The following is a 16,112-nucleotide window of genomic DNA, read 5'->3' on the forward strand; positions in this document are numbered from 1 at the left end:
AAAAATAACTGTAGGGGCGGTTCTAGATAGAGCCGCCCTTGCAAATACAGATAATAGAGGCGGCTGAGACACAAGCCGCCCTTACTAAGGCTCACTATAAGGGCGGTTGGAAGCACCAACCGCTCTTATAGTAGGCCACTGTAAGGGCGGCTGTTGTTTCCAACCGCCCTTACAGTGGGCCTCTGTAAGGGCGGCTGGTGTTGAACCGCCCTTACAGTGAATTCCACTGTAAAAGCGTTTGCATAAGGGCGGCTGGGCCAGCCGCCCTTACAGAGCTTATTTAGCCGCCCCTGCAGTACCTGACTGTAGTAGTGACAATTCCTGGCAATAATTAAGCCAACTGGGACCTGGTAGCAAACCATCTATGTGCTCTCACACGGTATGCAGTGCCTTTCGCTTGTTGCAGCCTGACAATGCTCAAACTACATCACTAGAGGTGCTTGAGCTTGTATAAATTGTTTTATATAGGCATGCATGCATGCCTTGCTTAGTCGTATCCAGTTACGACTATTCATACAGTCATACATGAATCTAAAGAGCGAACTACTGTAAACTTTGGATTGATTATGAGGTTGACAAGTACCCAGTTACGTAGGCATCTATTAGGCTTTTGGTTTACAGAAACAGACCAGCTATACAGATTCTTTCCTAAGACAAATTACAAAGCAATCTAAAAGATGTGTAATTTAGTCTCCAGATTAGTAGTCATTAGATTGCCACTATCTTCTTCTGTGTGTATTTTTAGTCAGGTAGACAGCGTACATTAGCGAGGTGTAGGAACCTGCTGGAAGCGACACATCCAAGGGCTACCCTCTCACAAACAAGAGGTGAAGGTGAACGTTCGAATGCATTGGTGCCTTGACACTGAACCAAGACGAAAGACATGCAGTGTGGCCCAATGAAACAATGTTTGAAACTCGAGTACAAGCTGGTGCAACCATAAGGCCTCACACTACTACCAAAACCATTTTTAGCAAGAGAGATGATTCTCTTAGAGGTGGCTCAATCAAAATACACCTATAAACATGGTTTCTTATCGAACGAGCCGCCTCTAGAAATCCATTTTGAGAGACGGCTAACATTAGATCGAGCCACCTGTAGAAATTGATTTCTAGAGGTGGCTAGATCTAGAGCGATCTCTAAAAATAGTTGCAGCACAGTATAGTTCTTACAATTTTTAAAACGAAGTCGAATGAAAACAAACTTTATGTCATAAATCTAAGGCATCTACAACTTTGTAGATGAAAATCTTATCTTTTAAAATCATTGTGATTACTCAAATTCTGTTTCAAGGTCACGTTTGCTGACACCTCTGAGCTTCTCTCCGAGCACATGGTGGATGCGGTGGCTGGCGCCTCGCTGCGGTTCCGGCGTCGCGCGCGGCGAGTGCTGGTGGCGGCACATCTGGATCTCCAGCTAGGTGCACGGCGTGGATCTTCCCTGGCGCGTATCGAGCTCCCCAACGGCTAGTGCGACGGCGGCAGTGCACAGTCCTTGGGCCTTGATCTTGGCTCTGGGGTTTCTTCTTTTTTGTTTTTTTTTAAATTTATTTTCGGAGGCAGACAAACAAACGCCTCGGTTAATGTTGTATTAATCGTGACCTTTGATCGTAGGCGGTTGGAATGCCCGTCTCCGGAAATCCAAAACACCCACCTTGGTAAAGAATATTGTAGTAGTGGAAGAAACTTAGAGAACATTATTATTTAAAATTTTGTTTGAACTCCTCACATATATATATATATATATATATATATATATATATTAAATTTCCAAACAACCTTGTATCGAGTAATGATAAAAACAAAAGTTGTAGATCACGTAGAGGTAGGAAACTTTCACAATACCACAGCCAAAGTACAGCGTCAAACAATGGTCGCTAAAACATAATATTAACGTTGAACAATCGGTCGCTACAAATTGGTAACCAATGATCGGTCGCTTTTATTCCTCCTACCGACAAGACATCAGTCACTATATATTTGCGTCAAATGATCGGTAGCTAAAAACAAATACTAGCGTCAAATGATTGGTCGCTATAGCCCATTTTCGTTTTTGGCGCGCTCAGCCCAGCCCACTCGCGCGCAGTGAAATTAGTGCGGCCCACCAGTCAGTGTACCAACCAAAACCCTAGCCTATCTCCAGCCAAATTAACCACAGCCGCACAACACCAGCAGCCGCCCACATCTCATCTTCACGCGCCGCACGCGAGCTCGCAGGCCGCCACACACGAGCTCGCAGGGGCCGGTGCCCTCACCGTCGCGGCCTCCGCCCTCGCCGTCGCGGCCGCCCCGCTCGCCGTCGCGGCCGCCGTCCTCGCCGTCGCGGCCGCCGTCTCCTCCGTCCGGTAAGCCCGTGTCCCTCCTCCCACCCATCCTGCTCGTAGCCCCCAAGCCCTACGCGGTTGGTTGGTCGCATCTTATTGTTCGGGGTTCGTAAGAGAAGTGTTGAAGCCTGGAACATCGTAATGCTTTGGCCATGGAATATCAGGTCAAGATGATACTTAGTATCAGCTGAAAAATCAGCCGTATGTGTTGTTTCCATCAGTGGCAGGTTCTCGTTCTTTCCTCCCCACTCCGCCATTCTGACTTCTGCCAGCGCCGCCTGCAACAGTACGTCACCCAGTTTCATATAGTACATAGTTTTGTGACAACTTATTCACCAGCTAGGAATGTTTTAAGCAGCTGGGTTTCCTCAAAAACACTACTTAATCCATCACAAATTATTTTTTTGTCGTGGCTTGGTTTATTAATAAAAGGTTTTCAAGTTTAAATTTTATTATGTTTATATAAATTTTTTGAATAAGACAAAACTTAAGATAAAAAGTTCAACTCTTATAATTTAGAATGGAAGGAGTAATTTTCAACAGGGAGTAAATGTGGTACATACCTGTTTATCCCACTTTGTTGTGAAGATAATGGCGAGAAGTATAGACATTTGGAGAAACGTGCCTGTCAACATGCCTATCCATATTCCCTGCAAAGTTGAAAAAAAAAACACAGATAAATGAACACAAACATTGCTTCAGCTGATCAAACAGAGCTAGCATTGTGGTCAATATATACCGAATAAATAGGTAGTCATATTTATAACTGGATTTTTAGTTTACCATTGCTGAATCTTTTTGGTCTGTTCTGTGAAAAAAATTCTGAATTTTTTTTTGCTTCATTTCAGTTCAGCTTTGTTTCTTTCCAGACCTGCTACAACTTGTCAAGTGCTTGCTCCTATATGTTATGTTACATCCTGGTTCTATTCATCTGTACCTATGTTTTGAGATATATATGCATTGGTCTGATCTCACCGTATTGTAATTGCAGCTGCTCCACATGTAATTGGACACCTCGGGAAGGCATTTGAACGTGCTCTTGGCAGCAGCTCTACTTGTTTGTCTCGGTAGGTTTCTATGTCCCTAGTATGTGACTGTTTCAATGGTTGTGATATTTTTTATTTTATATTGAAATCTAGTCGATGTCTTGTGTGAAGGTTGACCATGGATAAAACATGGATCGATGATAATGCTAGGTAAAAAACAATTACTTTACAAATATTGAAAGTTATATATACATGTCAAATGGTATTTAACCTAAAACTTTCACATAGGCACACCAAGAGATATTTGCAAGGAGTGAATGGTTTCTTAGCTTTTGCTTTTAGTAATTCTGCAGTAGGCAGCAAGATATTATGCCCTTGTAGAAAGTGTGTGAACTCATTTTGGAAAGAGGCGAGTGAAGTCCGTGAGCACTTGATATGTGATTGGTTTCTAAAAGGATATAGAACATGGAACTTACATGGAGAAGCTAGCTCTTCTATGAATCATGGGAATTGTGATGCTACTGAGGTCTTAGAGGATTCTACTGAGGATGATGAAATATCTGATTTGCTTAGAGACTTAGCTGCTGGTCTAGATGATAGAGGAGATTTTGAAGATGATAGTTCAACTTTGGAGACTTGTCCTGAACTAGTTGCCCTTCAAAAGTTGGTAGCAGAAAATAGCAAAGAGCTATACCCAAATTGCAAGAAATATACACAACTAAGGTTTCTAATTAGATTGCTCCACATCAAACTCCTTGGTGGATGGTCTGATAGATCTATGAACATACTACTAGATCTACTTAATGATGCACTCGAGGGTTCAAATCTACCTAGAAACTTCCATGAAGCTAAGAAATTGGTTAAATCTATTGGAGTTGGTTACAAAAGTATTCATGCTTGTCCAAATGATTGCATTCTCTACTGGAAAGAGAATGTGGATAAAGATCAGTGTCCAAAATGTGAGGTTTCTCGATGGAAATCTAATAGGAAGAGTCTAGATGAGAGACATGTGTATAAGGTTCCTAAAAAGGTTCTCCGCTACTTTCCTATAAAGAAAACACTCCAAAGGTTATTTCTATCCTCTAAAACAGTAAGTCTAACGAGATGGCATGATGAGGACCGAAAAAAGGATGGTCTGCTAAGGCATCCTGCAGATTCACTTCTATGGCAGGATTTTGATGAGAGGTATCCAGAATTTTCTGCAGATAGTCGAAATATCCGTCTAGCATTTGCCACGGATGGGTTTAATCCATTGAGGATGAACAATGTTAGCTATAGTGTTTGGCCTGGTATTTGTATTCCACTCAATTTCCCACCTTCCATGTGCATGAAGCAGTCAAATTTCATCCTTTCTTTGCTCATTCCCGATAAACGTGCCCCAGGTCATGATATGGATGTCTTTTTACAGCCACTTGTTTATGATTTGTTAGATATGTTTGAAAATAGAGTTAGAACCTATGATGCTTCAAAGGGTGAGTTCTTCAAGTTGAGGGCGGCAGTGTTGTGGACTATTTCAGATTTCCCAGGTTTAGGTTATGTGTCTGGGTCTACCACATCTGGTGAAGCAGGATGTCCTGATTGCCACCAATTCACATGTTCACTTAGACTTCGTAATGGTACGAAGACATGCTATATGGATCATCGTAGATTCTTGGATGAAAACCACCCATTTAGATTTGATGCTGATAAATTTGGTGGTAAAACTGAGTTTAGGCCAGCACCTACACCACTATCCGGGGAGCAAATTTTGGACTGCACTAAGGACCTTAGTACAAGTTTTGGCAAGGATCCATCTGGGAAGCAACCACAGTAAAGAAAAAAAGGAAGGAAGGGGAGCCCTTAGTCATTTTCAAAAGGAGATCTATTTGGTTCAAACTTCCATATTGGAAAGATTTGATGCTGCGACATAATTTTGATGTCATGCACATAGATAAAAATGTGAGTGAAAGCTTAATTAACACATTCCTAGGCACCACTGACAAGTCCAAGGACAATTTGAATTCTCGTCTAGACCTTCAAGCTCTAGGTATTAGAGGTGATCTTCACCCTATTGAAGTTGATGACCCACTTTATTTACCACCTGCACCATACACAATGAGTCCTGATGAGAAGAAATTATTTTGTCAAATACTAAAAGGGGTCAAGTTTCCTGATGGTTATGCATCTGATATACGACACAACATCCATGTTAATGAGAAAAAGGTATTTGGACTAAAGAGTCATGAGTGCCACATTATTCTTCAACACTTGCTACCCCTTGCTGTGAGAAAAATATTGCCTGAAATTGTTAGTGCAGGAGTGATTCGTATAAGTAACTGTTTCAAGAAACTTTGCTCACCTGTTATTCAAAGAAGTGATATGGATATTCTAGAGGCCAATATAGCTGAAACCTTGCGCCTTCTTGAGGTTATATTCCCTCCGTCATTTTTCGATATGATGGAACACTTGATGGTACATCTTCCTGCTCAAGCAAGAATAGCTGGTCCTGTCCATTTCCGTAGCATGTGGCCAGTAGAGAGGTAATTTTCATGGTCATATAAATAGTGTTACATAGTTAACAGAATTTATAGCTACTTTTTTATAACATTATCTATTTGCTTTGCCTTTTATTTTTGCATATAGATATCTAATGAGATTAAAGGGTTCTATTCATACAAAAAGTCACCCTGAAGGATCAATTATGGAGTGGTCTATGTTTAATGAGTGCCTTACACTTTGTGCTCGCTATCTACATGGTGCAACTCAAGTTGGCTATCAAGTTCTAACCCATGAAGATTGTAGCACAACCCCTTTCTTTCGTACTATTGGTCGTGGACTGGCTGGAAAGTGCACAATGAGTATAGACCACAAGGCATGGCTGCAAGCCCATAGATATGTTTTGTTCAACTATGACAATATAGGACCATACTTGGAGTAAGGCATCCAAATTATTTTTACATTTCACATGATGAATTACTTAATACATTCTGAACTGATAAAATGGTATATACAACAAGCATTCTCACTACCTATCCTCAATTGGTGTTCGAAGTAAACGGGACATCAACCGCATGCATCATGAATCATTTCATGAGTGGTTTAGGTTGCATGTAAGTAAGAAGAAAACTCAACAAATGTAACTTCAGATGTATTCCATATTTAGATTCATAGAAATTTGTCATAATCACAGGTGGAAGAGATGAGTGAGGAAGCAACAGATGAGATTAAGATATGGGCGAAGGGGCCAATGATGACTGCACAAAAATATAGTAGCTATACCATAAATGGATTGAAGTTCCACACAAAATCCTATGATGAGGGTAGAGCTATTCAAAATAGTGGGGTTGCTGTAGTTGCAGAGTCAGCAAGCTTTGAGAGGGGCAAAAATGATCAGATTATAATAGGAAAGAAAATCTATTATGGTGTTATAAAGGAAATTCTTGAACTGAACTACCATCACAAAGGAAATATGGTGCTTTTCAAGTGTGATTGGGTTGAAAACCGTGTGCAAAATAAATGGGTAAAAACTGATCAATTTGGGACCACAAGTGTCAACTTTAAGCATTTATTCAATACAGGTGAAAAGATTTCAGATGAACCTTTCATTCTAGCTTCGCAAGCACTTCAAGTATACTATGTTCCTGATAAGGTTGATACTGAGTGGGCCGCCGCTGTTCAATCAATACCTAGTGGTTCATATAGTTTGGATAATTTGGAGATTGAACATGCCGATAATGATAATGGTCAAGTTATGCCTTCTGTGAATGATCTTAGTGGCACTGTGTCTGTGGATATTATTAATGGGGTTATCCCTTCTATTAGAACCGACATAGAGGGTATAACAGTTGACAAAAAGAAACCTAAAAATGGGTCTAGAAAGTAAGTATTATTTAAATTGTATTGCTGCTATATTTTCCTAATGCTTTCTTGCGAAAATTAATGATTTATTTGTTTCTTCTTTGTCATTTTTAGGAGGAAAAATGGAAAGCGCTAGAAGAAACAATACTTGTGCCCCTCTCAATGTGTACGAACAGCAGAGGAATGCAAACATTGCAATTGTTGATGCGAAGCTAAAATCTCTTAATATCCCTAGGCTCACAAAAGAGTTGAAGGATCAACCTAAGAAAAGGAAAAAGGTTCTGTAAGAACTTTGTTGTTAGTGTTTGCATGTTTCATGACAAGTTAATTATGCCATTGTGTTACTTGCAGAGAACTCACACAGTTGTTACTGAAACTGAAGCCCATAATTTGCGTCCAAGGCCACCAAGAAATTCAGTTGAGAATGCAACTGAGGAGATTGATGAAGATCTGGATTGTGAAACAACTGGGGACTTTTTATGTCCCAATGAAGGTATTAAAGACTATCTTTTGTTATATCTTCTAGCAAAATAATATCTTACCACTCTAGTTGTTTCTTGTTATAGATATTCCACGCAAGAAATTGGAGGGAGGGGTATCACTAGAATGGAAGAAGTATTTGCAAGGACACCTGATATGGCAAAAGTGAAAGTGGATCTTAATGAATTTGATCAGCCTGTAGGGTCACGTGCTAGGGAGCTTGCTAGTGTTATTGGTTGTTTGGTGAGGAAGATATCAGTTCAGTGCTCTGATTGGAGGCTTGTTGATATTAAAAAGAAGGATGCACTTTGGAAAGAAATAAAGGTAATTTATGGTATTATGCATTCAGTTTTCAACTATAATCTTAACTTGGTGTTATCTGCTAGAAAACTGCAGTTGGTGTAAAAAATAAGTGTTCTTTTTGTACAAAACCATGCTGTTTTGAAACTTCAGTGACCTATATTGAAACTATGTATTTTCCCATGGAAAAATCAGGCTAAATATGATATTCATGCTGATGGGAAGCATTGGGTTTTAAAAACTGCTGGATATAAATGGAAGGACTTTAAGGCAACTTTGAAGAAAATGTATTTTGATAAAAAATAACAGATGAGCAACTGAAGAAAATGTATGGTGATAGAGTTAATGACAGTGATTGGGAGTATCTTGTAGCTCATTGGATGTCTCCAGAATTTGAAGTAAGGCTTGTTAATATTAAAATATTATTATATGCTTGTGGAACTTGTATACACCTATTTGTGCATAATCTAATAATTTCTCACTTAGGTTCGCACGAAAACTGCCAAAGCAAATCGTGCTAAGTTGGCCATACATCATACATCAGGCACCAAGAGCTTTGCTCGTGCTAGACATGAATTGGTATAGTTATCTGCTTTCACTATCTTACATAGTTATTTTCTGTAGATTATTTATACTGAAAGCTAAAAAACCTTGTAGGGTCGTTTGCTACAACGCCCTCCTCGACGAGATGAAGTATATATTAAAACTCATACAAGAAAAAATGGTGTTCCTACAAAGAATGCAGAACCAATCATTGTAAGTTTCCATACATTTTTGCTGGACTGTGTTAGTAACATTGGTGTGTAAACATTGGTCTCTCATTCATGTAGAACAAACTTAAAGAAATTGTTGAAGCCTGCCCGGAGTTGAAGGAAAGAACAATTGAACAGGGCGATGCACTTGCTGCTGCTTGTGGTGCAAAGGAGCCAAGAGGGCGTGTACGAGCTTTGGGTCTAGGACCAACTCCTCAAGATATCGGCGTAGCAGGATTGAAGTGTTACCAATCTACAAGATTTCAAATGGAAGTTTTGGCCCGTAAAGAAGCTGAACAACGCATAGCTGAACTAGAAGAGCAAATGAAAAGGCAAGAGGAAAGGCATGCAGAGGAAAGGCAAAATTTTATGGAAGTCATGTCACATAATGGTTCTAATTCACGCCAACATGTGGTATATACTATGACAATACATCAGCCAGTTATTTTGGTCTCTTAATACCCTATGCAAATTTGTCACATTATTGCTCCATTTGTTTGTAGAGCCCAAGGTCTATAGAAAATATTGATGCACATCATCATGATGCTCATTTTGAAGAAGATGCAGATTGCGGAGATAATGAAGATCATGAAGAATGTCCCGAGGAAGATGGATACTTGTTTGTACGGAGGCATCTTGCAGCCCAAGTTATGCACTTTCATCAACATAGCCCCACTAGTGCAGCCAATACAGTACAGACCCATGCAACCTCACCCCATCAATGCACCCCCAATGATACAACCCTTGTTACGCAGCGCCATGCATTCTTCTCTGGTAAACGCTTCGCCAACAATGCAGCCCCTACGGTCCAGCACGGTGCAACACATGAAGATCAGCCCCATGCAACCTCATCCCGTCATTGTATCCCCGACAATGTTCTTCCTGCAGTCCAGCCCGATGCAACCCATGAAGTGCAACCCGATGCAGCAAAACAAGCAAAACACGTGCAACCCCATGTTGGAATGAATGTGATATTATATGAAGTGGTGAGATCCAATGCACGTGTGGCTCTCGGAACAATTGTTTCAACAAATCCTAAAACCATTATTGGAGGTGTAGCACTTGGAAAGCAATATTGTGAAGTTATTGTTAATCATGTGCTGAAAAGGGATGCAGCTCTGCCTCGCACTTATCCTGGTGTCGAAAAGATGGCTGATGCTCATAAGTTGTCGATTGCATGGCCATACAACAGAGTATAAACTACCCTTGTCATTGTTTCTTGTTTTCTCATATATGACAAATGGTTAAACTTACAATTACTAATATTTGTGATAAATGAAGGTTAAGCAGCAGGCATCAAAATTGCCTCAAGCTATTTCAGGTATGTTATTCTTAGTTCAGATTCTCCTCTTGTGGCAGTTGAAATGTTAGCAAATTTCATGATGCTAATTAGAGCCTATACTGTGTTGTTTTTACACTGACTTGCAGAAGGGAGAGAGAAGAGCTAGAACTCAGGTGGGCAGTCTATATGTGACTTCTACCTTTTTCTATAGAGGTCGGTCAGTATTCTGTTTTATCCTTTTTAAGCTTGCATGCAAACTGATGACCTGTGACTAGTAGGGAAACTGCATGTAGCTATACAAATTTTGATGCGGATAATAATCATTTGAACTTGCACTATACAAATTCAAAAGGAAGTTGCATTCTGTGCAAAGTCGTGTTCCTATTGCCCATTCGTTTCCTGTTCCAGAACTCATGTTTTGTGCCTTGCGTGTAATAATGAAATTATACTATACCACAAGTGTATGCAAACTACTATCCGAGGCCAGTGTTGGCACTCTTTTGTTTTTGCTGGTTCATCACTTGTATGCATTTACTTAAGGTCATGTTATTTTTCCCTTTGCAAAAACAATATATTGCTGCTACTTATGCTCTAGTCATGTTTGTATTTTTATCATGTGCTCTCATCTTTAACTTCTTGTGTGTGCTATGTTGTGGTGTTCAGGTGGAGGGTGGCCTTTTGGAGGTGTACATGATGCATGCTGGATAATGACACCAGGAAGCCAACATGACATTTTGCTTTTGATGAGATAGAGATGAGGCATTTTGTAATCAATCTAGTTACATTGTGCAAGCAAACATATGACTTGTGCTTGCCATTTGACCTAGCTAGGTTGTATGTGTGCGTGTCCTTTTGTAATGATGACATATCATGTATCAAGATGATCTAGAACTTGATCTATTGCTAAATGTTGGCTTCAATGAAGACTTGAGAGATACCTTTATCTAATATAATGTGGTTAGTGTTGTGGGCAGCTAAAGTTTATATATGTATGTATGGTTGATGAATAATGTGACATGTTATGTATGTTTATTAAGTTTGAAATCTGGTTAATATGAAATTATTATTATACATAATTGTGTCAGTTCATAGTGACAGAATATTAGTAGCCAAAAAGTTTGATATTGACAGATGATCGGTGGCTATAAACATGTGACAGATGATCGGTCGCTATAAATATTAGTATCCAATCATCGGTGGCTATAAACCCTATCTGTCGCTATATATTTATAGCGACGCCACTTACAACGACTTATACATTGGTGGCTATAAATTTATAGCGACCGATGATCGGTGGCTATAACGGCTTATAGCGACCGTTTTGCTGACGCTATACTTTGGCTGTGGTATAGTGTTTGTATTTGTAACTTTTTCATTGAAATTATGCTAGAATTCTCATATTAGAAATTAAAACTTTCAAACTACCTCGATTGAGAAATGACTAATATCAAAGTTGTAGTTCTCGATTAATTCTACAACTTTGTAGTTGAAATCTGTCGTTATTTAAATACGTTAGGGGTCCTAAAATTTAAGCTACCTTGGATGGTGAGTGGACCAAATAAAGATGTAGTGCTTGATGATATCTACAGCTAACATTTTTCATTTAAATTTGTTTATGGACCTAGATATTTATTTCAAGGTGAATATGATCGAGGGGGATGTATATGCCCTTTATACATAAATTACTTTAGGGGAGCTACATGTGAGGTGGAAGATCTCGGCTCGATATCTGGTGCGTGTCTATAGGTGAAAACTCACGTGACTTGTGACTGGTGGGTGCTTTGTTGGTTAAAACATCTTTAGCTATTTTTGGCCACGATTTCAGGTTTCTTGAAAACATAATCATTGCCTAATGGTAAAACAAGCCAACGGTGATAATCTATTATCACTGCCTGTTCCCGACTGGTGGTGATCATAACTTATATCACCATCAACATCCACCACTGAGGGGCCAAAAACTGGTAGTGATAGACTTGCTACGTCAGCAATGAAGGTTCTATAGTAGTAGTAGCATGTTTTGAGGATATAGATATATAGAAAGCCCGCAGACAGATATGACACCATTAGATATGACCATTGATTATAAGGTGAGCTCCTTCCTACATCTGCATAGTGATTTTTGGTACAATTGACTTGGTTCTACATGTACATGTCATTATTGGCTTGGAGGTACGAATGTGTCTCAATGTGCAAGTCCATCAAAGTTGAACTTTTAGTTCATCGGCTGCCCAAAAATACTTCATTGGGAAGGTCATAACTCATCCCCCACTTTTGGTCCTTTGGACCGTGTATCGTCTTTTAGCTCATTAGGGGTGTGCGTTAAGGGGGAGCAATGACCCTTAGACCTTATATTTAGCTGCCTCTGCCATCATTAGGGTTTTGGTTTTGCTTTAAATTAATCTATCTTTTGGTCAGTCGGCATTATTAGTTTGTGAAACCCCACGTTGACATTTTAATCGTACATCTGCAAATTGTCACTTAACTTGAGTTGCATTTTACCTTTTTCTTGCTTGTGTTCTTGGATTCATAGCAGGGATTAGCTTTCATGGTGATGTCAATGAGAGGAGATGTGGTGCTAAGGTTACAGGGTTTGGGTCTTTGTGATCTGAAGCCGAATTTGTTTGTTGCCCTCTAACCAAATCGTTGTTTTTCTTGAACCTGGCGGAAGATCAGAAATCCCGTCCCCATCAGCTAGCCTAGCTTGAAGCCCTTTCTTTCTTGTCCCAAGCATGGCATGGCGCGACGGTGACCGTGCCTGGCCAGCTTGGCATGATGACCTAGGCTATGCTTCGGCTGCTCCATGAACACGACAAGGCCAGGTCTTTTTCGCGATCCTGGTAAAAGCCAGTGTCTAGGTGGAGGGCACAAATATACCTCTCCAAAACCTAAATCCCTAATATCCATCCTCTATTCCTGTTGCCCCCTACCGGCCACATTTGTTCCATGTAAATCATGAACCTCGAACCAAGATTCTCCTCCCTTTAGATTACACTCCTTGCGAGGTTCTCTCTCTCTCTCTCTCTTACTCTTCGCGAGACTTTCCTCTCTAGAAGAGTTGCGAGCAACCTCCTCTCCCAGCAACGATTCTCCTCCCCTTTAGATTACTCCTTGCAAGGTTCTCTCTCTTACTGCTCACTAGATTTTCCTCTCTAGAGGAGTTGTGAGCATCCTCCTCACCCAACTAGTTGTGGGCCACCAAGAGGCAGTAAGGATCCTCCTCACCAGGTCTTCTTGTTGATTTGAGATGGAAGACTGCCTCCTCTGGCAAAGCTGGACCAAACCATGTTCCAAGACGCTGTTGCTCGACCACGTCGCGCAGTCCCTCACCCTACCGTTGTGTTGGTTTCTTCTTGGCGTGCCGCCATCACCTCAACTTCTCCTCATTGTGCCTGGCATCAACGCCATAACTCCTCCTTGCCTCATGATCACTATTGACTGCTTGCTCTGGGTTGCTCAGTCTACAATCGCGCAGCCCTTGCCCTACCATTGTGCTGGTTTCTTCTTGTCGTGCCCCACATCACCTCAACTTCTCCTTGTTGTGCCCGACACTGTCGCCTTAGCTCCTCCCTACCTCGTCATCATTGTTGGTCGCTTCCTCTAGTTTGCTCGGTCTACAATAACATACCATGCTTATTGGGCTGTACCATGCTTATTGGAGTGTACCAAGCCGAGGCTGAAAGTCAGGGCTAGTGACCTGGCATTCCGTGCTCGGGGACCAATGCCTATGTGTTGTGCTTTCTCCAGGCCTGTGTAGTGTCGTGCCAGGAGGCCTATTTGGTTGCCATCTCAAACTAAAGCTAGTACAACAACAAAAATAGGGTAATCAACCCCTTTGTTTTGGATAGCAAAACAATTGATGTATGAGAAATAATGTATGCATCTCACTCTCATCTGTGGCGTCGATTAGATGTGTGATTTGAAGTGAACTTTCAAAAGAACAAAAGCAAAGCAATGCCCTGACTCCCCTCGCCTCCCATTGCAGCGAAAGCAAAGCCACAGAAAGAAAGGCAGCCATGTCATGGTTTGTGCATCCAAATCCACGCAAGTGGTCTGGATTAATGAATCCATTATCTAAAGTAAAATCCATGCACGTGGTGTAATCTTGTATCTAATTAAACAGATGTTTTCACGTAGTAATGTTTGCTCATGTACTAGGTGACCATGTAGTAATGGTTTCACGAATTATGCCTTTGCATACCACTAGTACAATGAAGTGTTGTACAATGGTTCCAAAGCCATTTCTACATGCGTTTCTCAAAACCGCCAGCGCTAGGGGTAAGTGGAAATCTATTTCCACAGGCGGTTGGCTAAGCCAACTGTATTTCCACTAGCAGTGGGCTTAGCCAACTGCCTGTGAAAATAAATTTCCAATGACGGTTCTACTATGCCAACCGCCTCTGTTAATTTTTTTTTCAAATGTACCAAACCCTATTCTATATACATAAATACCATCGATCATGTATCGTATGTCTAACTCTTTTCAGTATATTTGAAGAAAATACACTTCTTGAATGTAGCCCCGGAAATTGGTTTCACATTCTTTCTTTGTTTGTGTGTTTTGTCTTCTTTCCAAAAACAAATTTGTTTTTGCTGACTATTTGGAAAATTGTTTGGCCTTTACTATTACCTGATCGTGCAGTAAAGTGTAGGTCATCATTATTGTCGAAGTACATATCCATCTTTTTAGGCAGTACCTTTGTCCTTTCAATAAGAAGCGTCTATGCGTCATGTGCCCTATCTTCTTAGATGCATCAAGGGACATGTAAGCGGTTCCATCTATGCATACTATGCAACCAACCTTTCCCTTGAACCGTCTTGATAATGTGAAGAGAGCAGGGTAATCGTTGATCGTAACAAAACCAATTGCTCTTAGGGTGAATGAATCTTTGCGGTGCTTGTCCAATATTTGAACACCTGATTCCCACAATATTTTATGTCCTCCATTAAGGGCTCCAAAAAAATCCATCTCAAGTCCAGGTTGTGTAGGTCCAAAAATAAGGATGGTTAGCAAAAGATACTTTCGCTTATGCATCAACCATGGAGGAAGGTTATAGATGGCGAGGATCACCAGCCATGTGCTGTGCTTCTACTCCTCTCGGCAAATGGATTCATTCCGTTAGGACTTAGTGTGAACCTAACATTTTTTGGTTGGTCAGCAAAGTCTTGGTGGTTCTCTTTGAAATCTTGCCACTGCTTGCCATTGGCTGGATGCCTAAGCTTCCCATTATTTTTTGTGCTCATCAGAAGCATGCCAGCTCATAAGTTTGGCATTCTATGGGTTAGCGAACAAACACCTCAATCGATCGACCATGGGAAGGTACCACATCACCAAAGCAGGAATCTTTGCATAATAGTCTACCTTTTCTTTTTCTTTGCTGGCTAAACTCTGCTGGTTGTTCTGTTAGGTCTTCTTTTGTTTTTTTCCTTTAGACACGGAGGCAACACATTCTTCCTCTCTATAGTCTTTATTTGTCATGTACCTACTTGCACCACACTTTGGATAATTCTCCAAGTACTTATAATCATCACTGCGACATAGGCGGTTCACTTAATGGAACCGCCAATGTAAATACACCATTTACACTGTCGGTTCCGTTAAGTGAACTGTCTGTGTAAATGGATTTAAACATGAGGTTTTTGAGTTGGGCCGACCGATTTCTTTGCACTGACGTGTTATAACTGAAACCACCTATACAAATTAGACATTACCGCCGCTGTTGTGTTTTTCTGTACTAGTGTACTCTGTTGCCAATTGGCGTGCCTTGCTTTTTAACAATTGATTGATCATGGCACTAAAACATGGTCGCATGTACATAGGTGGCCAGTATGTTTGTTCTCCAATTAATGTGGCAATTATATATATATTTATTGAGTATATATGAAAGAAGGCAAATTCATCAACATAAGTGATGTTGTACACCACGACGAGTTTATTTGAACAGTGGATTAATTCTATCAAATTTGCTAGAAGACCATTAAAATAATGTTTTTTAGCTCGGCATACACATGTGTGCGACGATGATAAAGTGAAAACTAGATGCTTGGCATCGGAGAGTGGTTAGGAGAAGCAGCGGAATGGGGTGGGATATCTTGGTTAACTCATAGAGGGCCGTGACCCTGTGCAGTTTGCTTTAATTACGTAAGTTGGATTT

General features: G+C 40.6%; 2 protein-coding genes across 3 annotated transcripts; one reads left to right on the top strand and one right to left on the bottom strand.

The window, feature by feature from the left end:
• Window positions 2,251-3,325, bottom strand: LOC110432614. Its single transcript, XM_021453376.1, has 3 exons — window positions 3,299-3,325; window positions 2,887-2,973; window positions 2,251-2,601 (listed from the first exon to the last, which is right to left on the bottom strand). Exons 1-3 carry the CDS (start codon window positions 3,323-3,325, stop codon window positions 2,251-2,253), a joined length of 465 nt encoding a protein of 154 aa, XP_021309051.1.
• Window positions 2,329-10,931, top strand: LOC8054464. 2 transcript variants are annotated; one of them, XM_021454541.1, is made up of 12 exons: window positions 2,329-2,344; window positions 3,315-3,390; window positions 7,261-7,424; window positions 7,498-7,639; window positions 7,713-7,950; window positions 8,413-8,505; window positions 8,584-8,682; window positions 8,757-9,092; window positions 9,182-9,871; window positions 9,960-9,999; window positions 10,107-10,173; window positions 10,624-10,931. In XM_021454541.1, the coding sequence occupies exons 5-11, from the start codon at window positions 7,753-7,755 to the stop codon at window positions 10,124-10,126; spliced, it is 1,476 nt and encodes a 491-aa protein (XP_021310216.1). In that variant the 5' UTR covers window positions 2,329-2,344; window positions 3,315-3,390; window positions 7,261-7,424; window positions 7,498-7,639; window positions 7,713-7,752; the 3' UTR covers window positions 10,127-10,173; window positions 10,624-10,931. The 2 variants fall into 2 exon arrangements, with proteins under 2 accessions (XP_021310216.1, XP_021310217.1); XM_021454542.1 differs by lacking the exons at window positions 2,329-2,344; window positions 3,315-3,390; window positions 7,261-7,424; window positions 7,498-7,639 and adding an exon at window positions 8,122-8,324 and having other exon boundaries at window positions 7,848-7,950.

The sequence above is a fragment of the Sorghum bicolor genome, chromosome 2, assembly GCF_000003195.3.
Source record: "Sorghum bicolor cultivar BTx623 chromosome 2, Sorghum_bicolor_NCBIv3, whole genome shotgun sequence".
Classification (NCBI taxonomy): Eukaryota; Viridiplantae; Streptophyta; class Magnoliopsida; order Poales; family Poaceae; genus Sorghum; species Sorghum bicolor.

What these genes read in the sequence shown, in the direction of transcription:
- LOC110432614 (XM_021453376.1), bottom strand. Translation starts at nt 3,325, where the DNA reads ATGTGGAGCAGCTGCAATTACAATACG. An exon ending in GCAGCTGCAATTACAATACG is followed by an intron (nt 2,974 to 3,298) that starts GTGAGATCAGAC and finishes TCAACTTTGCAG; the next exon opens with GGAATATGGATAGGCATGTT. An exon ending in CAACAAAGTGGGATAAACAG is followed by an intron (nt 2,602 to 2,886) that starts GTATGTACCACA and finishes GTACTGTTGCAG; the next exon opens with GCGGCGCTGGCAGAAGTCAG.
- LOC8054464 (XM_021454541.1), top strand. Translation starts at nt 7,753, where the DNA reads ATGGAAGAAGTATTTGCAAGGACACCTGATATGGCAAAAGTGAAAGTG. An exon ending in CTAATTCACGCCAACATGTG is followed by an intron (nt 9,093 to 9,181) that starts GTATATACTATG and finishes ATTTGTTTGTAG; the next exon opens with AGCCCAAGGTCTATAGAAAA. An exon ending in ATTGCCTCAAGCTATTTCAG is followed by an intron (nt 10,000 to 10,106) that starts GTATGTTATTCT and finishes ACTGACTTGCAG; the next exon opens with AAGGGAGAGAGAAGAGCTAG.